Consider the following 25,406-nt stretch of genomic DNA (forward strand, 5'->3'; position numbering starts at 1 on the left):
TCCTCTTCTAGGATCACTAATTGTTGACAGGATTCATCTCCTTGAAGCTGTAGGACTGATGTCTCCATCTTCCTGCTGGCTGTTGGCCAAGAACTACTCTTAGCTCCTAGAGGTTGCCCACAGTTTCTTGGCTTGTTGACAGTTCACAACATGTAAGGAAGCATATTTGCTTCCTTCCAGGCTAGCTGGAGCACACCTCTTTGATTTCATCTTCTGCAACCAGCGAGAGAGAACACTCTGCTTTTAAGGGGCTCACCTGATTAAACCAGGCCCACCCTGGATAATATTCCTTTTGCCCTGTACTGTAATGTAACATAATCACAGCAGGGATATTTCATCATATCCATAAGTTCCACCCATATTCAAAGGGGAGGGAGTACAAGGGTAATGGTTCATTGGGGTCACCCTAGAATTTTGCCTACCACAGGGCTCAATGAATATTTACAAAATCAAATAAGATGTGTTCCAAAAATTTATAAATTAGAAACAGTGGCATTCAATTGTAAGATTTCTTTCTCCTACTGTTACTTTGGAAGGCTTTTAAAGTTGTTTCTTAATTTGTGTTGGATCCACAATGGTTAAGAATGCTTCATGTGAGATAACATGAGGCCCCCCACAGGGAACCCAGGTAGTACAAGAAATTTGGGGTGGGTGCCAAGACCTGGTCTGATATCTGACTGTCTGTGTGAACTTAGCTAACTTCCTGAAACTCTCTGAATGTCAGAGTCCTCTTCAGGTATAAAATGAGGGGGGCAGGGCTAAACAATGTCTAAGCTTGGCCAGCTTTAAAATTCTCTAATTTCTAAGACTAACTCATACTGATAAAATTAAAATCTAGCTAAGTGGATCACAATATGCAAATTCATTGAAATAGTTCTCAAAAGAATTTCATTACAGATGAAATTGCAATGATGAGATTTTAAGAGGAAAAGGCAGGTTTTTTGTTTTTCTTTTATAAGTGGTTTTTTTGTTTGTTTGTTTTTAATTTTTATTTATTTATTTATTTATTTATTTATGGCTGTGTTGGGTCTTCGTTTCTGTGCGAGGGCTTTCTCTAGTTGCGGCAAGTGGGGGCCACCCTTCATTGCGGTGCGTGGGCCTCTCACTATTGCGGCCTCTCTTGTTGCGGAGCACAGGCTCCAGACACGCAGTCTTGGTAATTGTGGCTCACGGGCCTAGTTGCTCTGCGGCATGTGGGATCTTCCCAGACCGGGGCTCGAACCCGTGTCCCCTGCATTGGTAGGCAGATTCTCAACCACTGCGCCACCAGGGACGCCTCCGGCAGTTTTGTTTTTAAATGAATTCATTCCTCTATTGGCTGAACCTGACTAAATACAAATAAGAGTACACAACTACATTTTTAATACTTTACATAAAATGGTGAAGAATATTTTTTCTTTAGATGACATATCTGTTCACTTATGGTCAGATGTGAATTTTCCCCAAGATATTAAAACTTGATAAAACCACTGTCTTAAAAATAGCTGAATTAACTCAGTTGATGATAACTGAAAAACTATCAAAGGCAGTACTCAAATATTACAAATCAGTTTACTGACTACCTGTAAAGCACGTTGAGATTCTTATATACATTTTGGGGTTTAAGTCTTTTGTTTTTCTCAAACGAAGCGTCTTTGGCTAGGATAATTATTCTCTTCTATCCAAAAAAAATGAGCTCTAATTTTAAACAGGTATTATTAAATTCCTCTGAGATAGACTTCATGCAGATGTATTTGTTAAAACATCCTTTTATTGACTGTGCACAGTTATTAACAATTCACATTTCACTTTATCTACCAAGTGGAAGAACATTTATTCTTTCATTAAAAAGTTAAGCCCTTAGGGCAGCAACAGGGACACAGAGCATTCTTCCTGTAAACGGCTCTGTCCAGTGAATGTGAAATGCTTCCATATTAATACAAAAGAGAAAAATAAATAAAACAAGTAGATTTCTCCCACCTTTCATCATCCCCTCCCTCCCAGTACACTCCTCTTATTTTATAAAATGCCAACAGGTAAACAGTTCCCACATTGGTACTTCCATTAATCACAAGAGGAATATTACCATTTATTTGGCACCACTGAGTTCAGAACATCCTTAGAGCTGTGTGAAAGTGACAAAAGGAGCATGAGGCCACAGTCATTTCCTCAGGAAAATGAGTTCCGGACAGAGAGGGTGGAAAATCATGAAGGCGTTCATGAGCCTCCCGCACCTTGCTGCTCAAGTTTCTGGAGCTGTTTTTCAAGTTTTGAGACGTCTACTCGACGCATCATCAGAAACTGGCCGTTCAAATGAAAGACGGGGATGTCAAATTTATACCTGTCATACCAAGCTGAGTTTTCTGGAAGTGTGATGTCCACCTCCTGTAAAATAAACTGAAACAGAGACAGACTAAAGCTCTAGATTTCAGAGAACATGGAACAACGCAACGGCTGTAGTGACAAACTGATCCCCAGACTGGTTCTAATGCTGAGAGGTTTTTACTGTTGTTGTTTGTTTGAGGTCCACAGTCAGCTAATGACCCTGAATTCTGTAACCTGATTGATTTCTTTACATTCCCTAATTTTGCTACTTTTCTGTTACATCTGTTAGGTTCAGCATCTACCTACTACTCAGTTCCCAATGAAATAAACAATGTCCCAACTGGGAAGCTGCCTGAGAATCAAGAAAGACATGTTTTGGCTGTAAGATTGGGAAAGGTATCATGGTTTGCTACAGGAAAACACTTTCATGGAAATGACAACATAAGATAAAAGGAATAGGGACAAAAACTTAACAGAAGGCCCAAATGCTGTACCTGCTAGTTAACTTTGATCATTTTAAGAGTCAGAGTAGGAAAACCAGTACTGCTCAGAGAAAAACACTTAGGTGTGATGACTTTTATGGAAATCAGCACTAAAATCTCTCTCTGAAGAACACAAAGAAAATTTAAATGAAAAATCATTCAATCTCTTTTCTTAAAGGAAGGATCCAGGCAGATACTTTATACTACATGCAGTATCTATTCCATATACATAAAGCCACACTGTATTATATTACCCTGTTTTTATAAGGCTCCAGTACTTCCTTGGCTTCATCACAAAGGGGGCACGGATCCTACAGGACGAAAAAAGCCATTAAACCCAAAGAATGGCATTCAGCCTGACAAAAACCACAAGAAGCAGATTATACTTATTTTAAAGGACAGTTTTCTCCCAGGTTAATTATACTGTTTTATTTTCCAAAGCATAACACTGCCACAGAATCTTATAAATAGCTAGTGTTTCATGGTAAATGGGCTTTCAGCATTTTTTAGCTGTGTTTTGATTTTTCTTGACAAATAAATCTATCTAGTAAATGTTGATGCTTATATTTGTTACATATATGTGTGTATATATGTATATATGTGTATATATATGTACACACAATACATTTAGATGCTTACATTTTTTTGTTACTGGCTTCATCTAATTGATATCTGGGAAGATTATTTTCCATATCATCTATAGTCCTAGGGCTTTGTCCTTCCTAGGTCAGGAGCACCTTCCAAGCCTGGCTGACATCACCAGAATGTCTTAAAGTCTGTTTTGATTGGGGGGGGGGCACTGAGATTTGCCAGCCTGTTTTTCCATTTTTTGTTTTTGTTTTTTTTGGCCGTGCCGCGCGGCTTGCAGGATCTTAGTTTGCCGACCAGATAGTGAACCCGGGCCCATGGCAGTGAAAGCGCAAAGTCATAACCACTGGACTGCCAGGGGATTCCCCAGCCTGTTTTTCCTAATAGCCCACTGCGATGGAGTTAGATAGTGATCGTCCCATCTTTAAAAGGGAAAAATCTCTTGACTTTGGGTGATGACTGTACCAACTCTTCAATGTTTTGTCAGTTTTCTCATTACAAGTGTCAGCAATAGGTTTCCCAGACTAACTCTCCACCTCTGGAGCAAGCGAGTTTTAGTGCCCATTGTTGTTTGCACCCTAACCATCTAGAGGAGAAGTCTACCGAGAATGCTATGGATCATTGGCAGATTTTAAAGGCTTCTCAGGCCTTGACTCAATGAACAGGGACTACTATAGGTTCTCTTGTATGAGCTAAAAATAGATTCAACATTACTGATGCTTACATAAAACCTGCTTTTTAACATGACAGGAAAAGATGAGCTGCTACGGAGGCCCTTCCTCCAGCTTAACTCACCTTATTTTGAAATAAGAACCTGGATCATCAAAAGACAGTTTTCCTTCAGAAAGTTCTTTTTGGCCGTATTTTCCTGCTTCAGGGCTCATTATGTTATTTTAGCATTATCAATAAACAGATTATGGATAGTCTGTGACTTTTTAAAAAAATTTTAATTTATTTATTTATCTTTGGCTGCGTTAGGTCTTTGTTGCTGTGCACAGGCTTTCTCTGGTTGCAGCAAGCGGGGGCTACTCTTTGTTGCAGTGCATGGGCTTCTCATTGCAGTGGCTTCTTTTGTTGTGGAGCAAGGGCTCTAGGCACGTGGGCTTCAGTAGTTGTGGCGCGTGGGCTCAGCAGTTGTGGTGCACGGGCTTAGTTGCTCTATGGCATGTGGGGTCTTCCCGGACCAGGGCTCCAACCCATGTCCCTTGCATTGGCAGGTGGATTCTTAACCACTGAGCCACCAGGGAAGCCCAGTCTGTGATTTTTAAGATAACCACACTGAAATTCTCTGAGAAAGTTTCAAAAAAGTCAAGAGAGGATCTTAAAAGCAAAAGCAAAACAAGAACCAGTGAAATTGCAGAAGTACCAAATTTGGTACTATTTGCTTTTATAATAAAAAAACTTTAGTAGAGCTAGGATCAGGTTTTTTATTTTGTTTTTTTTAAAACACAGGGAACGGGAATTCCCTGGTGGTCCAGTGGTTAAGACTCCACGCTTCCACTGCTGTGAGCCCGGGTTCCATCCCTGGTCGGGGAACTAAGATCCCCCAAGCTGCGCGGTGCAGCCAGAAACAAAACAAAACAAACAACCCAGGGACTATGGAAGTCTGGGCAAATTATCACGTGTGTATGTATTTTTATGAGGAAAGGTCATCAAATTTTAAAGAAATCTATGAGCTGAAAAATGACAAGACCCAGTGGTCTGGAACATTTGTACATCCTTGTCTAGGATTTTCAGTGGTGCCAGTACAGCACTTATTTACCCTATCCCTGAATTGTAGTGGACATTTGGTGGGTTGGCTGTCTACCACCCACTGTCCTTTCCTGTAGCAAGAATGCTGTGATTTTGCCTCACAGAACTGCTCTCAGCATGTGGCTGACTCCTCCCTGAACGGGGGTGGAATGCCTAATTTAGGCTGAGGCATCCAGCACATCACAGCCCTTCGACTACAAATGGCTCAGGGATCGGCCAATCACAGCCAAAGGATAGTGTGAGGGTTTTGCTGGAGATTCTGTAGATACCTGAAATGTGAGATCTGAGGCTTGGGATCGCTGCAGTTATCCATATGAAGAGCCAGAGCGTGAACTGATTTAACCTAGAGAATGGAGTGCTGAAGAGACTGGTAATGTGCTTAAGTTTCAGAATCAAGTTACTCCTGAAACCAGACTAACCCATAAAATCCCTTTTTTGTTTAAGCCACTCTGGGTAGTACTTTCTGTTATTTATAACTGAAAGAGACCTGATACTGTACTTTTTCTTTCAGAGGACTGTGAACTCCGGGAGGTGAGAGTAATGTCTTATTATATGTCTAATGACACAAATGAAGGGTTTGGTACAAATTTTAAGCTGAATGGAAGATTAGTGTGTTTTGCTTTGGCGCATGTTTCTGGCTAACTTGGCTGTTGTTCAAACTGAAAAATAGTGCAGAATAGTTAGGCTGAGTGAGCACCATTAGCCTTAAGGGATTATTTTATTTTTGTGGTTAATTTTCACACACATTTCTCATATGTAGACACAAATGATGAAATATTTTTGTTCCATAATAATGCAATATATACTTATGAATATGAAAAGTAAAGATTAACTATTTTCAATAAGAAATTTTTAAAAGACTTAAACTTTGTTATTAGATAACTCTCAGATATATTCAAATTGCTAAAATGCCTGGAATGTGAAAAAAATCTATCAAACAAGAGACCTTTTTTGTTTGAATTGCAGTATTATTCACTAAAGGTAATTCTATTACCCTGCACTTTATTTCTTTTTTGATTACAAATCACACAAAGTAATGTTAACTAGCAAAAGGAAATCCATGATGTTTGTCTTATAAATTTTAGAGGAAAAAGCTCTTAAAAATTTAAACTTGCTTTATAGCTTAAAACCAGTGTTAGGGATAAGAAAATAAGTACAGTCAGTCCCATTATTTGTGGATTCTATATTTGCGAATTCATCTATTAGCTAAAACTTATTTGTAACCCTAAAATCAATACCCAAGTTTTTGTAGTCATTCCCAGACATGCAGGTGCATAGAGCAGCGAAAAATGTGAGTTGCTCAAAGTGCACATTTCTGGCTGAGGTGGGACAGGATGATGCTCTGCCTTCTTGTTCCAGCTCTCATACTGTAAACAAGTGTCCTTTTCTACTTAGTGCCACTCTTTTTGCATTTTTGTGCTTTTTCTTGGTTATTTTGCCATTTAAAATGGCCCAAGCATAGTGCTGAAGTGCTGTCCAGTGTTCTAAGCATAGGAAGGCTGTGACGTGCCTTACAGAGAAAATACTGTGTTAGATAAGCTTTGTTCAGGCATAAGTTACAGTGCTGTTGGCCCTGAGCTCAGTGTTAATAAATCAACAATATATGTTAAATAAGGTGCCTTTAAACAGAAACACACATAAAACAAGGTTATGTATTGATCAGTTCAAAAATGTTGTGACCAGAAGCTCATAGGAACCTAACCCTATATTTGCCCTAGGAGCAGTGGTTCAGTACTTGCTAATTCAGTGTTCGTGGTGACTTTATAGAACGTGACTATCACAAATAATAAGAGTTGACTATATTTCTAAGTGATACACTTGTAAACATCTGATAGTTCTTTTCTTTCAATGTATGGATCAGATGACGATTAAATATATTAATTTACCTCCTGATAACAGTGACACAATGAAGTATCTGGGTAGGATAAAGAGTTACCACTGTTGTAACTGGAACTGAGTTCCAGTTAAATTTAAATTAAAAATTGAGGAGCATGTCTGAAGAAAATTTATACCATTGCTTTCCTTTCAACATTTTTCCCCTTTCTTAAATGTACAACTTTCTTCACCCAACATTTTAATCCTTTATGTTTTTAAAGTAGTGATTTTACTTTTCACTCTGTACCTTTGTGAATAAGGTTAGCACAGGCAGAGCAGTCTTAGAGGCAGATAGATTTCTCAAGAGCCGTTGAAAGGAGTGTTTGGCAAGTTGCATGCTATTTCCTTGAAACCAGAGCATCTTAATTCTGCCAAAAGAAAAATAGACCAGTAAACTTATGTGCCCTAGACTTTGCTCTTTATAATAGAAACAGTAAGCTGCAAATCTATGATGGAATTTGAAGACTTCAGATGTGCTTCTTGGAGTCCAGGAGTGTCAGAGAGGCCAAATGTTTGGCAAGTCTTCATGATGCCTCAATATTCACTGTATTCCAAATTTAGAATTTAGAATGGGAAAAAATCCAAATGTATGGATTAGTTGCGTGTCTAATCACTTGGTTTCTGTAAGCAAATTCCATGGGTTTGTTAATTAGAATAAAAAATTAAATTTCACCTGCATATTTTGCTAGCATCCTGATGATCCCCTAAAATGTGAGAAGTTTCCTGAAATGGTTTTTATTCGCAGAGATAGCTTATCTTATAGGTAAGCATTCAACAATGCCCAGCCACCTTCACGGTAAAGGAGATAGTAAGCAAGAAGCACAAGTCTCCAGCTGAAGGTTAAGGCTATTACTTATGAGATTTATGCCCCTCTGCTGCAAGAGGTGGGGAAACACAGAGCTGTCCTTAGAGGAACTTATAGGGGAGATTAGGCTGAGTTAACCTGTCAAAAACAAAAATCTGCTTAGCTCTTCTAAGAAGTATTTTAAAAGGAGATGGTCATCATTTTTGAAAACATCTACAAATGTACTAGTGTTTCTACTGGAGATATTCCAATAAGAACAGCTTGGTAATAGCAGCATGTCAAACACTAGGCTTTGAAGCTCTCTCATCCTGCTACTTTGCTCGACATAAGACACCCTACTTATTCCTAGTTATTCTACTGAGCCCCCAGCTTTGTCCTTTAAACTACAGATATGATGATTTCACTTTTAAAACACATATGCACTGTTGACTTTATCACTTATCAATATTCCCTGCATGAATTCATTCCTGGTATCTGCATTTCTTAACTTTTCTTTACTCTACCTCTCCAACTTCATCTATCAGTTTCCCCTCCCTTATCTTGGCAACTTGCAGCACAAAGATTCTCTTTCTGTTCCTTGAATAACCAAAGATCGTTTCTTCATCAGGATTTCTGTACTTGCTGTTCCTCTGCATGAAAAACTTAAGTAGCTTCTCATCTGGCCTGGGCTTATGTCACCTCCTTAGAGATGCCTTAGTGACTACCTTACCAATGTGGGCCAGTCCACCACTCTTCTTCCTTATATCTTGCTGCGGTTTTCTTTTATCCTTCACTATGTAAAATTATTTCTTTACCTATATGTCCCCTCTACTACAACATGAGTTCCATAGGAGCAGCTACTTGTTCACCCCAATATTCCTGAGCATCTACAATTAACCTGGTACATAGTAGGTGTTCAAATAGTTGTTCGAATGTTAATAGTACTGGAGTGAGCCTTTCCCCCCCTCTTTAGTCTCACCTCTAACCCTGATCAGACACTCAGTGTGCACAGCAGTCACTATGTGGGCGGATCTCATATCCTAACTAAAGGTCAGTGCTCCTCACGGTGTCCACAAGATGCAGGCCAGCGCGCTGCAGCTGGTCCCAGCCCCTGCACCACCACCTTGAATCTCCTCCTGCTCTGCTCCAGAAAGCATGCCTGTAATAATTATGTACTAATCTCTACTGGTGACCAGGTTTCTCAGCATAAGATTAGCTTTAAACTCATTTCAAACAGAATATGACTTTAGAGAAAAGCACTAAATCCATATCAAACCAGAGTAAAGAAGACGGGACAAAAGGATTGGATTCTGATCTGTGAAAACAATAATCTTTCCTTCTCTCTTAAATCCTTAGTCTTCCACTTCTCCCTGGATCTCCCTGCTAACTAAATGGTCCTGATAATGCATAAAAAAGGAATGTGATAAGGATTTTACAAGGACCCAACATTATTCTAAGGAGGAAAATGGATCTAAACAATTTTGCAATGTGCTGTGCTACTTTCAACTAAGTGAGAAGCCCTGGTATATATATTTTCCATAAGTTCAGCAGAACCAACACTCCAATAGGTGAATGTGGTTGGAGACAATAGCTTCCAAACATGGCTTTGTCTACAGAGGATATAAAGGAAGGAGAAGTATCAATGGAATGCTAGCCATGTTTACGACAGGTAGAAATTTCTGCATCCTTGGTTTTGGCAAGGCCTTATGCCAACAGTGGCACACCCTCCTAGGGTATGAAGTTAAAGAAACTGTATTAAATGAAGGAGAAAGAAAATTTTAAAAATCTGTTTTGTGAGAGTAAAGGCAGAAAGATAGCTCTTGGAAATGAGAAGGAGCAGGCTATCTAAGGCAGTGACCTAAGGTTACAACCAGGACAGTGAACAGCAGCTGTGTGCTTTTGGTGGAGGGATTTAAGATTTATTGATGTCAGGCTGGTAAGGAATGGAAAACTTACTGCTTTCACCTAACTGAGTTGAGACTGAGGTGTTAAGGCTTTTGTTAAAAAAAAAAATTCACATTCACAATGGAAATCTGCTTCAGTATTTCCAACATGACAAAACACAGCATGTGGTCTTGGTTGCACCCAAGACAAATAAAACCTGTCAGAGTAAACAGAGTTGCTCTTCATTCCAGATTTGCTAGAATACTTGTTCAACCAACCCAAAAAGCTAAGTAAAGTCTTCAGAGATGCCACAACCATCTTGTTTAAAACTAGTTCTCTTTTCCATGTTAGTCTCTATTTCTCCTTTTTTTAAATATGTATTCAATCACTTAAACATGGCACATTTGTTTACTGAGAAATGCATTAGCATTATGCAGTTTTACTACCTGCATATTTTCCAAATGCCCTAGCGCACTAGGGCACGTGTGTTTTACCACATTGTTAAATTAACTTATTTCTTTGTAGGTACTGTATTATAAAATTATATTAGAGTCTGATACAAAAACAAATTCCCATACCTCTCCTAGGCAGAAATAAGATATTATGGCTAAAGTTCTGAACACTGGAGTTCACTTAGTTCTAGAAATAAAAAGTAAAATGAAAAATGATACACTCCAACCGGAACACCCCAAACCCTAACACCACTGCTGTCAACGTCACAGTCACCCCATCATGCTTTCTTGAAGTAAAATCTTAATATTGGCTACTCTGACAATGTGACATTTTCATTAGTTCTGTTGTTTTTGAACAGTATCTCAGCACTATAAGAAATACTCTGAAAGGCGGTCTATGCCTGTTGGCTCATGACTGTGGGAGGACAACACCTTTTTGATTATGTCACTGAATTTAGTCATGAAGTGTGTGTCCTTACTACACACAAAGACACAATTTTATCCTTTGTATTTTGTTACATGCCTCTGTGATATGAGCAAAAAGAGCTGTATGCATAATATCAAAGAAGCACAACTGGGTCACCTTTGTCACAGACAAAAAAAAAAGCATAAGACTGGATTTAGAATGTGCCTAAAACAAATTCCACAGCCTAACAATAAAGATGGTGACTCCTGCTGTTTCAAGTCCACTGCCGCTCAGAGGCACGGATCACCCTGAAAGAGAAAGGGAATGCTGGCTTTTCAACAAAACTGAGGCTGACTTCAGTGGTCTTTATGGCAGAATTAAATACAACATGGAGGAGGACTGACTGGACCAATTCATCCCTCCTTGAAGCAAGATAAGGAAGATAACTTTATAGCATTTTCCCTGCGAAGCACTGAAGGACATACCATTAAAACAACTGATTGCTGCACAGAAAGAAGCCAGGGTCATTTGAGCCTTTATTAAGGATTATTCATTTCTTGCATGAGGAGCTGCCCAGGCTATGGCTGCACATCACTTATGTGGGGTTCCTGGATTCTTCAAACGCTGTGTGTGTCTGATTAGAAGGGAAACAACATTGTTCTCGCTTGAGTAGAGAAACTGACCTTCACTGACCAGAATTTTTATTCATATGAAGAGTCCTTGGGCACACCGAATCTCCAAGCTCACGTGATCCCTCATCAGCAAGCTTCAGTGTTCTTAGCTCATGTGCAAAATCAAAAAGTTTGTATCAACTCAGGTACCGCCTTCATTATTAACAGATAATGCTGGAGCTTCTTCACAAGAATACAATATAAATTTAATGCTGAGCTGACATTAACCAAACACTATTACCGTCACTCTCGCTGAACCTGTGTTCCAGAAAGAGAGGCTCAGGGCTTCCGTCCCGTCATTTATGCTATGTGAGATGTTAAGTGCTCCATTTCACATTCATTACCATCTAAGTACAACATTCCTATTTTTACACAATGACTAGAAACACATGCGCGCGCACACACACACACAAACACATCCCTCTCTTGGGAACGAAATCCATTATTTTAGATTACTGAAAGTTTATGTAATGAGGTGAGGTTGCTCTTAGGGGACTCACCTGGGTCACTGGGCTCTACCTAATCCAGGGAAACAGGGACAAATGATGCCTCTCCAGTGGTCTTATATGCTTTTGGTCAGTCAGCTGTGTCCAAACCTCCCTCTCTCCCAAACAAGTGAGAGCCTACCCTAGGATCTTGGGCCCAAGTGTGGAGCCAAGAGTGACAAGGAGACGCAGCATATAGAGACACAATCAAAGCTGCAAATTGAGCAGCTACTTTGACGTGTCAATTCCAAGGGGCTAAGCAGGGTTAGAATGAGGCTATAGAACAGAAACAGAGGGTAGGGGGTGGAAGGCAACCTGGAGCGGGGCCCACACTCCCTGTGTGCGTGAGATCTCAGGTGCTTTTTCAGCACCTCAGCCACAGCAGTCAGGGTACCTGGCCAGGGGAACTGCCAAGGAGGTAGCACCAACTCAGACATGATATTACAACAAGGATCCCCAGCTCACCACCCATCTGTGGGCCCACTTGTACATGGCCTCATGCTCAGCTTCATTCTTTCTTTCTTTTTTTTTTAATAACATAACATTATATTAGTTTCAGGTGTAAAATATAATGATTTGATATTTGCATACATTGTGAAATGATCACCACAGCCTCGCCTGGCTATGCATTTGGACTGCTGATTTGATCCCACATAACACATGAAACCCTGAGCAGACATACCCTGCATGTCCACTCCATTCCCTGCAGCTTCTACTTCCAGGCTTCAGTGCCAACAGGTTTACCACATGGGGGCAGAGAAGCCTGTAGAGAATCAGTCCCAGAAAGGAATGACTGGTCATATGAGTTCCTACAGACAAAACCCCTTTTTATTTTTTTTAAAATTATTACCATGACTGTGGGGTTTCCAAGTATCTGGATGTCTCTACTACACTGTTTGAATGCAATAGGTGCTCTGTTAATTTGCATTCAACACACTGATTTGTGCAAAAGTTTTCTAACTATTTGAAGTGTGGGCCTGGCCTAACCAGTAAGATTATAATTTCACTGAAGGTATATGGCATTTACATATCCATCACTTGGTACATACACTCTGCCCCCCTATCCCCCCCTCACCGCTTCAAATTCTTAGCAAAATAAGCCATTATTGTTTTTTCTTCATCCTGTCTGGTGTTTAGTCCATTTCTTTCCCTCCAAATAAAACTCTCACATGGAGAAATCAACTCCACATTCTGTATACAAGCAACAAGAATTACAGAGATGTACTCCAGCGGATTCAGGAGGAGGGAGTTAAATTCTTCACTGAAACAATATAAATACAAGAGAGATCACAACAGGGACATCCAATGGGCAACTTTAAATGTCATAAGAGAAAGGAAGGGAAGAGTACTATGGGCTGAGATTGGAAGTGGTTTCACGAGAGAAGGATCCTAAATCATGCAGGATTTCGATATGTAGAAAAAGGGGAAGCATTCCGAAGCCAGGGTTAGACACAAAGGCATGAAGTAGGAATGCTGTGGCCTTTTGGATGGGAGCCAATGAAGGGTTTTAAATGAGAGTGATGTGATAAAATCGGTGTTTTAGGAGATTGATCTGGCAGCAGCAAGCAGGATGGCTGCAAAGGAAAGAATGGCGACGGGAAAGAGTTCAATTATGAAAATCCAGGTGTGGGATGAGATCATTCATTCAACAATTACCTACTGTTTTCCATGTCTTAGATACTCATAGGTACTGGGCTCAGTGGTGAAGAGAAAAGTCAGGTCCCTGGCCTCATGGGGTCCATATTATAGGGAAGTTAAAGAGACTCTTTTATGTCTCTCAACATCAGACAGTGGTAAGCAGAGGGAAGGGAGTGAAACAGGGTGATGTGATGGTGACTAAGACAGGTCCTTTAAATAAAATGCTCTGAGCAGGTGTCATTTTTGCTGAGACTAAAGGCTGAGAAGGTACAAAGATCTGAAGGAAGAGCATTTTGGGGAGAGGGAACAGTAAGTGCAAAGACTCTGGGGTAAGGACAACCTTGACTTAGTGGAAGAAACAGAAAGGACCATGTGGCTAAAGCACAGTAAGCAAGGGGAAGAGTGGAGGAGACAGGTCACTGGGGGTTGGATCACCTAAGGCCTCACAGGCTATGTTAAAGAACTGAGGTTCTATTTTCACACAGTTAGATTTAGAGGAGGGAAGTGATGGGTCTCATGTACATTTTATATTTATTTATTTATTTAAAAGATTTATTTTTGATGTGGACCATTTTTAAAGTCTTTATTGAATTTGTTACAATATTGTTTCTGTTTTATGTTTTGGTGTTTTGGCCACGAGGCATGTGGGATCTTAGCTCCCTGACCAGGGATCGAACCTTCACCCCCCCTGCATTGGAAGGTGAAGTCTTAACCACTGGACCGCCAGGGAAGTCCCTCATGTGCATCTTAAAAAGATGACTTTAATGCTGTGTGAGAATGGATGGCAAGAGTGGAAGCAGGGACCCAGTTAGGGGCTAGTGCCGTAGTCCAGGTGAGAAAGGAGGGTGGTGTGGACAGGGCCAAAAGGACCTGCCAATGAACTGGATATGAGGAATTAAAAATGACAGTAAGGACTATTCTAGTTTTGGTTTTGAGCTGCTGGGTGGGTGGCAGTGCCATTTACTAAAATGGCAGCTGAGGCAGGAACAGATTGAGGGATGTGTGGGTCTGGGAGCTCAGTGAGGGACAAGCTGAGACTCAAGTAGAAAGTCGCGTGTACAGGTTTGGTAGTCAGGAGAGAAACCAGGGCTGAAGATAAAAATTTGAGACTCCCTCAGTTTAAGGGCTGTAATTACACCTGAGATCATGAGATCATCTAAATAGCAGAGAAAAAGAAGAGGACCCAGGACAAATCTCTGAGGCAATCCAACATTCAGAAGTTGGGTAGAGAGGAGCCAGCAAAGGAGGCAGAAAGAAAGGTTGGTGAGGTAGGAGGAAAATCAGAAAAGTGGGCCATCATGGAAGCCAACAGGAGAAAGTGTCTCCAGAAAGAGGGGAGTGGCCCACTGTCAAAAAGAGCGATGAGGGCTTGGACTAGAATAGGGGTAGTCAAAGAAGCTACCACAAATCAGATGAGATGCGTCTCATGTTGCTCCAAAAGAATGAAACCTTCCAACCAATGCCTACCCCTAAAATGAACTACCTTGTCTGACTCTTACCTAATTTCACATCTTAAGTAAAAGGGGATACTTCTGGTGAGGATGGAGGCAGTGGGGTAGGGGAGAAGAGTAAAAGCAAAATTTGGTTGGGTGTCTTAAAAAGAGATAATAAATGTAAAAATCATTGTATAAGTTAAAAAGCAGAATAGAGAAATAAGGCTTAACTATTTATTACTAAATAATACAAAAAATAAGGTATTGTTATTAATAATGTTAATGATGATGTTTCTACTGACTGAAATGTGCTTTTACTGGCCCCAAAAGGAAGATTTAAAACTCTAGGTATAATAGTCTCAGAAATAGGGAATTGCAAAACTGAAAAATATTTCAAACAGATATAGCTGAAAACTTCAGACTGTGAACATTACTTAAATAGGAATTCCTAAGACATGATATCACTGATTAAAGACCCAGCATAGGGGCTTCCCTGGTGGCGCAGTGGTTGAGAATCTGCCTGCTAATGCAGGGGACACGGGTTCGAGCCCTGGTCTGGGAAGATCCCACATGCCACGGAGCGGCTGGGCCCGTGAGCCACAACTACTGAGCCTGCGCGTCTGGAGCCTGTGCCCCGCAACGGGAGGGGCCACGATAGTGAAAGGCCCGCGCACCGCGATGAAGAGCGGTCCCCGCACCGCGATGAAGAGTGGCCCCCACTTGCCGCAACTAGAGAAAGCCCTCGCACGAACCGAAGACCCAGCACAGCCAAAAATAAAAAATAAATAAATAAAAATAAAAGTAGCTATAAAATTAAAAAAAAAAAAAAAAAAAAAAGACCCAGCATATTTATCTTCTACTAAGACTGAATACCTAGACCAGCAAATACCTCGGCACCAGGTACTGGCTTACTTTACTCAGGTCTCACGTAGTTACAGAACAGGGCACTGAAATTCAGTTTGCAAGGGGTAGAGGTTTCCCCTTGATAGGTTCTGAACAAAAGTCACTTCCCTTCCAGTTGCTCCTTCCGAATACTTGCCTTTATATTTTCAAGGAAGAGAAAATTCAGTACCACTATTATTTTACCAATGATATCCTCAACCCAAGCCTGGTACATCAAAACAGAAGCTGCCTAGGCAGTGGTAAATTTGGATTTATTAATAATCTTTAAAGACAAAACTTGTTCCAAAGTATCTTTGAATAAATTGTGTAGAGAGGTCAAAGTAAATTTAAATGAACATAGTTCCCACGAACTCATCAGTCAGGGGAATTAAGCACAAATGGTATGATTCTTCATCTAGAGCTTTAAAGTTACTCTTTCTTACAGAGTTTCAGTTGGAATTCAGCATGTTTGAATTCCTGGGTGCATTTCTGTGTGAAGATTTCATAAATATAAACCCCAAAGACAGGCAACTCCATTAATTAGTTCTCTGATGCTAGGCAATTCCTCATCTCTTTAAGCCTGTTTCATCAACTGTAAAATGGAAATACAACCCCGTGTCCTGTTCTCTCGTTTTACAGAGACTAGGAGAAACTCTGCCCATAGGCTTTGCTTATTAAATATCCTCCAGATCAGAGAAGGGGAAACCACATACAGAAGAAATGCCATGGCAATAGCTCAAGACGTCAAAGGTCTCCAAAGAAAGGCATGGAAGTAGTTACCTGTAGGAGTCTAAAATGCTAGGCCATTTAAAGAGGACCAAAATTCATACATAGATCTGGGCAGAAGCGTAAACGGGCTTGCTCTTTGCAAACTCACTTCTCTAGCTCCTCAGTCATAACTGGGAAGCCTTGGCATCAGAAAAGACCCAGCAGGAAAATGGGGGAGGCGACATTAGGGTGGCCGGACACTGATCTTGCAACTGTTTGAGCATCTGAGATGGAAAAGTGCCTCCGAAAAGGAAGAATAATGTGTTTCTTTCTTATTGATGGACACATTTAAAGAATGATTTTTAATGGCAGACCCTCATCATCTTGGCATTCTCCTCCATGTCCAGAAGTGCTGCTGTGTTTGCCTAGGCGTATAGCAAGCTGACAAATGTGCGATGAAAGGGAGGAGGAATCTTCAGAGTAGGCAAGAGTTTGTTTTAGAATCTTTGGACCTTAGCAGTCACATTTTCCAGATCGTTGCTTCAGAGGAGTCTACTTGGTAATGGGGTTGGTTTCCAGAAAAACATTCAGCTAAGAAAAATAAAATGAAGATGCTGATCAAGAACAGTAATATACTGTTACTATATACTCCCTCTAGCACCCAGGGGTCCAGAGGGGATTCTGGACTAATTCTTATTAACGCAGTGGGGCTTGCACACACTGTACCCCTCCCCTTATCCTCAATCCTGAAGATACTGACTCAGCATCTGGCCTAGAGCCAGAGGCATATTCTGAATTCAGAGTGTGCAACAATGTTCAGTATTATTAAGACATAATGGCTGCTCTTCAATAAGTGGTGCTGGGAAAACTGGACAGCTACATGTAAAAGAATGAAATTAGAATACTCCCTAACACCATACACGAAAATAAACTCAAAATGGATTAAAGACCTAAATGTAAGGCCAGACACTATAAAACTCTTAGAGGAAAACATAGGCAGAACATTCTATGACATAAATCACAGCAAGATCCGTTTTGACCCACCTCCTAGAGAAATGGAAATAAAAACAAAAATAAACAAATGGGACCTAATGAAACTTAAAAGCTTTTGCACAGCAAAGGAAACCATAAACAAGACGAAAAGACAACCCTCAGAATGGGAGAAAATATTTGCAAACGAAGCAACTGACAATGGATTAATCTCCGAAATATACAAGCAGCTCATGCAGCTCAATATCAAAAAAACAAACAACCCAATCCAAAAATGGGCAGAAGACCTAAATAGACATTTCTCCAAAGAAGATACACAGATTGCCAACAAACACATGAAAGGGGGCTTCCCTGGTGGCGCAGTGGTTGAGAATCTGCCTGCCAATGCAGGGGACGCGGGTTCGAGCCCTGGTCTGGGAAGATCCCACATGCCGCGGAGCAACTGGGCCCGTGAGCCACAATTACTGAGCCTGCACGTCTGGAGCCTGTGCTCCGCAACAAGAGAGGCCGCGATGGTGAGAGGCCCGCGCACCGCGATGAAGAGTGGCCCCCGCTTGCCGCAACTAGAGAAAGCCCTCGCACAGAAACGAAGACCCAACACAGCCATACATACATACATACATACATAAATAAAAAGAATGTAAGCAGACAAGAATAGCATTAAAAAATAATAAAAAAAAAACAAAAAAACACATGAAAGGATGCTCAACATTACTAATCACTAGAGAAATACAAATCAAAACTACAATGAGGTATCACCTCACACCCGTCAGAATGGCCATCATCAAAAAATCTACAAACAATAAATGCTGGAGAGGGTGTGGAGAAAAGGGAACCCTCTTGCACTGTTGGTGTTAATGTAAATTGATACAGCCACTATGGAGAACAGTATGGAGGTTCCTTAAAAAACTAAAAATAGAACTACCATATGACCCAGCAATCCCACTACTGGGCATATACCTTGAGAAAACCATAATTCAAAAAGAGTCATGTACCACAATGTTCATTGCAGCACTATATACAATAGCCAGGACATGGAAGCAACCTAAGTGTCCATTGACAGATGAATGGATAAAGAAGATGTGGCACATAACAATGGAATATTACTCAGCCATAAAAAGAAACGAAACTGAGTTATTTGTAGTGAGGTGGATGGACCTACAGAGTCTGTCATACACAGTGAAGTCAGAAAGAGAAAAACAAATACCATATGCTAACACATATATATATATGGAATCTAAAAAAAAATGTTCTGAAGAACCTAGGGGCAGGACAGGAATAAAGATGCAGACGTAGAGAATGAACTTGAGGACACGGGGAGGGGGAAGCGTAAGCTGGGACGAAGTGAGAGTGGCATGGACATATATACACTACCAAATGTAAAATAGATAGCTAGTGGGAAGCAGCCACATAGCACAGGGAGATCAGCTCGGTGCTTTGTGACCACCTAGAGGGGTGGGATAGGGAGGGTGGGAGGGAGGCGCAAGAGGGAGGGGATATGGGGATATATGTACACATATAGCTGATTCACTTTGTTATACAGCAGCAACTAACACAACAATGTAAAGCAATTATACTCCAATAAAGATGTTAAAAAAAAAAAAAAAAGGACATAATGGCTGCAAAGCTGTTCCTGAAAGCCAAGAAAGCCTGAATAATGTGGTTGGGTTATATCATACATGAGGGCTTAACAGAGTTTAAAAACCAATTTGAAAATTCCCTCATTCCATAAAGATAGCATTTAAGATGAGGGCAAAATCATGCTAGTTCAAGGGAGGGGAACAAAGTACATAAGGAATTATGCAGACTCCTCTCCACATTATCCTTCTTAACCAAAATGACCCATTCCCTTTGAAGGTATATCTGATACCTAATACTGACCCAGAAAGAAGTCAATTTCATTAAAACATCTTAGTCTTATTGTACCCAGCTAGTAATGCCAGTTTCCTTGCTATTTAAAAAGCACACAACTTTATTTCCAAAAGTAATTGTTTGCAATTCAAACTCCATCCACCCAGGCAATGCCTTCCATTTGTCACTAATACTCCACCATTTCCAATTCATCTTGCCAAAGAGGCGCGTTATCCACATGACCACACAAGACCTGAAAGATGTTTCATTCATTTTTAGCCATTTTGTAGCAGACGACTTTGGAACATTTGAGATGTTAAATCCAGCATTTCTTGGGACTTGTAACACTAATACCTGAATGTTAGGAACTATCCACTCTTGAGGTCATGCCCCAGCCACCCTCAGTTATGTGAGATTCTGCAATTCTCTGAGTCCTATTCTGTTACTTAAAACTTGTCACTGGGGCTTCCCTGGTGGCGCAGTGGTTGAGAATCTGCCTGCTAATGCAGGGGACACGTGTTCGAGCCCTGGTCTGGGAAGATCCCACATGCCACGGAGCAACTGGGCCCGTGAGCCAGAACTACTGAGCCTGCGCGTCTGGAGCCTGTGCTCCGCAGCAGGAGAGGCCGCGATAGTGAGAGGCCCGCGCACCGCGATGAAGAGTGGCCCCCACTTGCCACAACTAGAGAAAGCCCTCGCACAGAAACGAAGACCCAACATAGCAATCAATCAATCAATCAATCAATCTTAAAATAAATAAATAAATAAATAAATAAAATTGCAAAATTATAAACCTTTAAAAAAAAAAAAAAAAAAAAAAAACTTGTCACTGATAGAAAATCTTAATATTTTGGAACTGGATTCCAAGACACTTTGGAGATTTCCCTTGCTTTATGGATAAAGGAACTGTTTTACCAAAGCCTTTTATACTGCAATTTTTTTCTCTATATTTTCTCTTTGAACAGTGCCTATTTTTATGTATAATGAGACCAACACAGAATTCTCAGAACTGCAAGGGACCTCCAAGTTCAACCCCCTTTTTTCCAAAAAAAGTCTCAAAAAGTTTTATACATTAATCCTCAGAGTATACTGAATAACAGATAGCACATTTTGTTTAAGATTTAATTTAAAGATGGAGAGAATGAGGAAAAGTCTCAGCTTCGGATGGCAGAATTCTTTTACTATAAGAACGAGGTTCTGATCTCTAAATCTAAGATGATACAGATTAACTTTATTTTTGAACTTGGAGAAACAGAGCTGCATTTAGATCTATCTCTCTCTTTTTTTTTTTTTCCAGTCTATATCCTAAGCTGCTTCGGCTGACTGAATTTCTATTAAATAACAGTATCCTTTCTCTTGGCTGACTGGAAGAACTACAGGTTTTAAGAAGAAAAGAGTTTAAAAAATTAAATAATTCAGTCTTATGTCCTTCCCCCTGACTAAAGTAGAAGCCACTTCCCCATTATTTCATGATTAATATGAAAAAGTACAGAAACAATGAGAGGAAGTTCATCTGTTTCCAGTAGTAACATTCTGGTTTCTGTTGGAATTCCATTGGCAACAGAAGGAAGCAGCATATACCACATGCCTGCCCTATTACAATACAAAAAGCTGTCAACTTTGAACTCTTTTGAAATGTTAGTAAAGTAGAAAAGATGATTGTGGCTTTCCTTCAACATTATTTGGGTAACCTAGCCTTAAAATACTGAACAAACATAAGTCCTTTATCCTTAAGGCAGGACCAAACCAAGATATTAGTGACCTAGGTAAGCTAATAATTTGGCATACCTTCAAATGGATACTTTTCAAATATTCACTCAACAGGTGTTTGGGTGAGGAGTTGGGCATGGCAGGCCTTGAGAGAGAGTGGAAAGGGGGCTGGCGGGGCCTTTCAGTTTGCATACTCTATTCAGTATAACAAAGACCACACAACTGATCAGGCTAGATCTCCTTGGAAGGCAGTTTGTTGACCATCTGTAGATTTTCAAATATGCCCTTCCCTACTCCAAGCTGTTTATCGAGGCATTAGTAACTGCAGCATTTATAACTGCACTGGTAGCTCCTTGAAAGGTTACTGCTTTATATTCTTTTTCTCTACCTTGTTGCATTCCCAATGATGCTTTCACAGTCCTTATAGATCCAGCTTCCCTTCTATACCATGTACTGAGTGTTTGTTATGTGCCAGGCACCGTGCCAGATACTAGAAATATAAAAGTGATTAAGATACTTTCCCTGCCCTTAAGGACACACCTTGGGTAGGGGAAAGATTTACAAACAAATAATACAATACCACAGTGATGAAGCCTATAGCAGTAAAATGGTTATTACTAGATATTACAGGTAAAATGCTCTGAAATCCTTTCTTAAAATAGAAGGTATTTTGAATTTGCCTCTATCTCTGGAAATCTTATCTTGGGTAAGGATTGGAATAAAAAGAGAGTAATGTTTTCATGCCTCCAGTTCTCTGCGGCTGTAACTGAGATGGGAAGGTAGGGATGTGGAATAATATCTACGTGAAACTTAGCCCAAACCTTTCACTTTGCATATTCTTCCTCAAATAATTTTGTCTCTCAAACTTGCTATGTGATACTAGGGGAAGGATGAAGGAAGCTCACCTAGTCCCTGCTACCTGTGTAGCTACACATCCCTGGATCCCGATAGTTTCTCCCCTTCAAAATAATTGCAAACAAGATTAAAACTGCATGCAGGAACGATTCCAGCTGGCTTTTGGCTTCCTCTGATGTACACTCCTTGAATAAAGCAGTGGCAAAATTAGATTTAAAATAAGGAACATAAAAAAAAAAACGTACTACTTGTACCAGATCTCCTCAAGGTCCTGCTACGTGTGAAACCCTGAGCCCTGGCATTAGAGTAACTAAATGCATCAGCCAGCTGGAGTATGCACATGTTATGAAATACAAAAACCTTAATAATAAAAAAAAACTTATTTTGAAGGCATACTTCCACATTGCCTCTGGGTACTTAAGAGTCCGCGAGAACCAGGCATCTGGAATAAAATTGAAATACAGTCCAATAAATTCCGAAGTTGGAAAATCCTCCTCTCTATTTCCTTACCTGCCATCAATCCATCTAAAGAAAACCACATAGCCATATTTTCTTCCGATAAAGGAGACATAAAAATATTGATCCTTCCTTGGCAGGTAGCTACTACTGACCACAATAAGCATGAAGAAAGAAACTCTGCGGAGTCTGCCTTTCTAAAACACCAGCCCCGCCAACCTTAATTTTCACAACAGGCCCTTTCTGGTTCCAGGCAATTCCTCAGCAGAACAGGACCCAGGTTATTAGGCTACGACATTTCACACAGAACCATGATTAGTTCTGCCTTACCCCCAATATTACTATAACCACTCAGTATTTCCAGGGCACACCTCTTTTTCCAAGTGTTTTAAATCTCAATGCATACAGCTGTAAATATTGGTAGAGAGCCTCATAAGCATTTTCACACAGTATTCCTGAGATAATTAGTAAATGAGAAGACTGTGGCCTCTAACAGCCACTTCATCTTTAGCAGTCGCACACTGAGACATGGCTCTCATGGCTGCCTAACCAAGGTAATGTGTGGTTAAGGAGATGTGCTTATGCTGGGAAGTGTGCTAGAAAGTGTGGGGGGCATAACAGATCTTAGACACTATCCCTGTCCTGGAGGAGCTGAGAATCTTGGGGTTTAGCTGGGCCATACTGTGGATTTTTCTTTTAAGTGCTCTAAAATATAAAGTACGACGTAAAATACTTTCTGTTAAGAAACAAGAATAAAGATCTGCCAGGCAAAAAACTCCTTGTTCTTCAACAGAACAGCCTTAGAAACAGACACTTCCCTATTCATGTTAGCAGCAATTTAGTAGGGACTTTGTGACTCTGGACTTACTTAAAAAAATTGTATGAGCGATATTTGTCAGGGGTGACTGACAAGGCTAAGTATTTGAGAACTGTACAGTCTCTGATTTATTCTCTAATGGTTCAGCACCCAGAGGGCTGCTTTTGCCCAACAAAGGCAGACAGGCGGTCCAGAGAGCCCCAGGACTCACAGTGCTCCTGCCAGCACCCACGATTAAACCTTTCAGCCCTCAATTAAAGGTCAACATGGTTGCTCAAAAATATTTATTTAAAAAGGCAGTCATCTCAGCCAGTCGAGATTATATTACCACTTCATAGAACTCGAATAAATCCGAAGCAGGGCATCTGTGAATCACGGAAGAAGCATGAAGCTGTGATGTTTTCTGCTTCCTCTTAAAAAGCTACCTTTCCCACCCGTGATTCTGTTCACTTCCCAGAGCGCCATCGCGCGCGCGCGCACACACACACACACACACACTCACGCTTATAATTTGACCCCGGAGGTTCACGGATTTATGGCTCCCGGTTTAATTAAATTTCCTGTAGTGACAATCGAAACCGGCAGTGTGGGGCTCCCGTGCCCCCCTCTCCAGCCCGCGTGCCGGCTCCAGGAGGGGTCCCGCGAGCGCCCACCTGCCGGCGCCCGACCACCGGCACCCACCTGAGCTTCGGCAGCTCGGGTCGCCGCTTCCGCCGTGCGCCGGCACTTCCGCCCCGGCCGCCAGGCGCCCGCCCCGCACTTCCGCCCCGGCCCGCAGCCGCTCGGGCTGGCGTCAGTGGATCCCAGGTCCGAGCCGATCGTCCCTCTGAAGGCTGGCCGCGCTTGGGCTGTTACGCATGAAAAGAGAGATACAAGAACCGAGGCCACACTGTTTAAAAAAAAAAGTCCACGGAAAAGTGACCTGGCATGTTTGGGAACCATTAATAACGAGCATCAGGTGTGAGAAAATAATAAGTAATACTCAAAGCTAACACGTATTGATTGCTCACCATCAGCTTTACGTTCATAACTTGATTAATCCTGAGAATAAGCCTATTAAGTATTATTAGTACCATTTTACAGAAGAAGAAATGGAGGCTTAGTAGCTTGCCCTAGTTCTCAGAACTAGAAAATGGCAGAGTTGAGATTCCACCCCATGCAGTCTGATGTCGGTATCCGTGAGCTTACCACTGTGCACTCAGTATGTATTCAATGCTTTAAGAGAAGATACAAAACAAACCAAGGTCAAGAATGAATCCCGTAAACAAACCACATTGGTTATGTGATAACTTTTAGAGGGCACATCTAGAAAGTAGAGTTTTCAAATTCTAACTTTATCACTTCAACATGTGCTGATAACAAAAGAGGGGATTTTGTGACTGTCAACAGACTACCTATGATTATTTTTGAGTTGATACACTTTGATAAAACCTAATTTATCTGAAGAAAAGAAAAAAAAGATCAATCGACAAAGTATGCTCCACCTAACAGTTGCTGTTATGTTATCTTTAAAGAAGTTATCTTGGGTCTAGTTATAAACACCTTGGTGGTACACGCATACCTTTGTGGAGTGATAGAAAAGCTTCCTAGAAATGCAACTCCAAATCAACTTCCAAATCTCATTTCTTGTTGGAGAACGGAAATACTGTAAATTGGATTTATGACACCTGATTTCATCCACTGAACGAGAAGAATGACTCCACCCAGGGCCACCAGTGAAGACTTTTAGCATTGGTTACTGGTAAATTTCTCCAAAGAGCCAAAAATTCACAAATTTTCAGAATTTGAATTCAATTAGTAAGAATTTCTTGGGTTGTTCAGACCTCCTCATGATTGTTTTAGTTGAGGGTGGAAGTCCCGTGAAATGGCTGGGCATCCCTGAGAACTCACTGTAATCGATGCCCAATCACTTTGGGAGAGCTTGGCTGAGTGCTGCGAGCGCAGAGGGCCAGTTTACCTCTAGGTGTAAGACTCACAGTGCTGGGCATATGAGCTAAGCTTGGGAAAATGTCTGAAGTCTGACCAGGAAAAATTATTGTCTCCAAAATAAAAAAAAAAATCTGCCAAAGCAAAATTAATAAACATTTATTAATGGTTACAAACTGTAATACTGCATCAGCTATATTAATTGCTGGATTCATTGTTCAAAACAATTTCATTATATTTGAAAACAGTTTTTAGATGAGATGCTCTTCCTGAGGGAGAGTTCTTAAATATACATGATGAGTGTTGAGAAATCACAGCATATTTTAGATACTTTAGCCAAATTATTTCAAAAGCAAAATTATAAAATCTTACATAGCAAAATTATGAAGTGTGAGATGTATATAGATTTTAACATGGTTCACGTGATGTGAAAAGTAAGAGTCTTAAGAGAATATGA

General features: G+C 40.7%; 1 protein-coding gene across 3 annotated transcripts; it reads right to left on the reverse strand.

The window, feature by feature from the left end:
• Window positions 1-1,713: 1,713 nt before the first annotated feature.
• Window positions 1,714-23,748, reverse strand: C3H5orf63 (chromosome 3 C5orf63 homolog). 3 transcript variants are annotated; one of them, XM_036849313.1, is made up of 4 exons: window positions 23,705-23,748; window positions 7,249-7,369; window positions 3,041-3,097; window positions 1,714-2,364 (listed from the first exon to the last, which is right to left on the reverse strand). In XM_036849313.1, the coding sequence occupies exons 2-4, from the start codon at window positions 7,360-7,362 to the stop codon at window positions 2,197-2,199; spliced, it is 339 nt and encodes a 112-aa protein (XP_036705208.1). In that variant the 5' UTR covers window positions 7,363-7,369; window positions 23,705-23,748; the 3' UTR covers window positions 1,714-2,196. The 3 variants fall into 3 exon arrangements, with proteins under 3 accessions (XP_036705208.1, XP_036705205.1, XP_036705206.1); XM_036849310.1 differs by having other exon boundaries at window positions 1,716-2,376; XM_036849311.1 differs by lacking the exon at window positions 23,705-23,748 and adding an exon at window positions 23,526-23,697 and having other exon boundaries at window positions 1,716-2,376.
• Window positions 23,749-25,406: the final 1,658 nt, after the last annotated feature.

Source organism: Balaenoptera musculus, chromosome 3 (assembly GCF_009873245.2).
Source record: "Balaenoptera musculus isolate JJ_BM4_2016_0621 chromosome 3, mBalMus1.pri.v3, whole genome shotgun sequence".
NCBI lineage: Eukaryota > Metazoa > Chordata > Mammalia > Artiodactyla > Balaenopteridae > Balaenoptera > Balaenoptera musculus.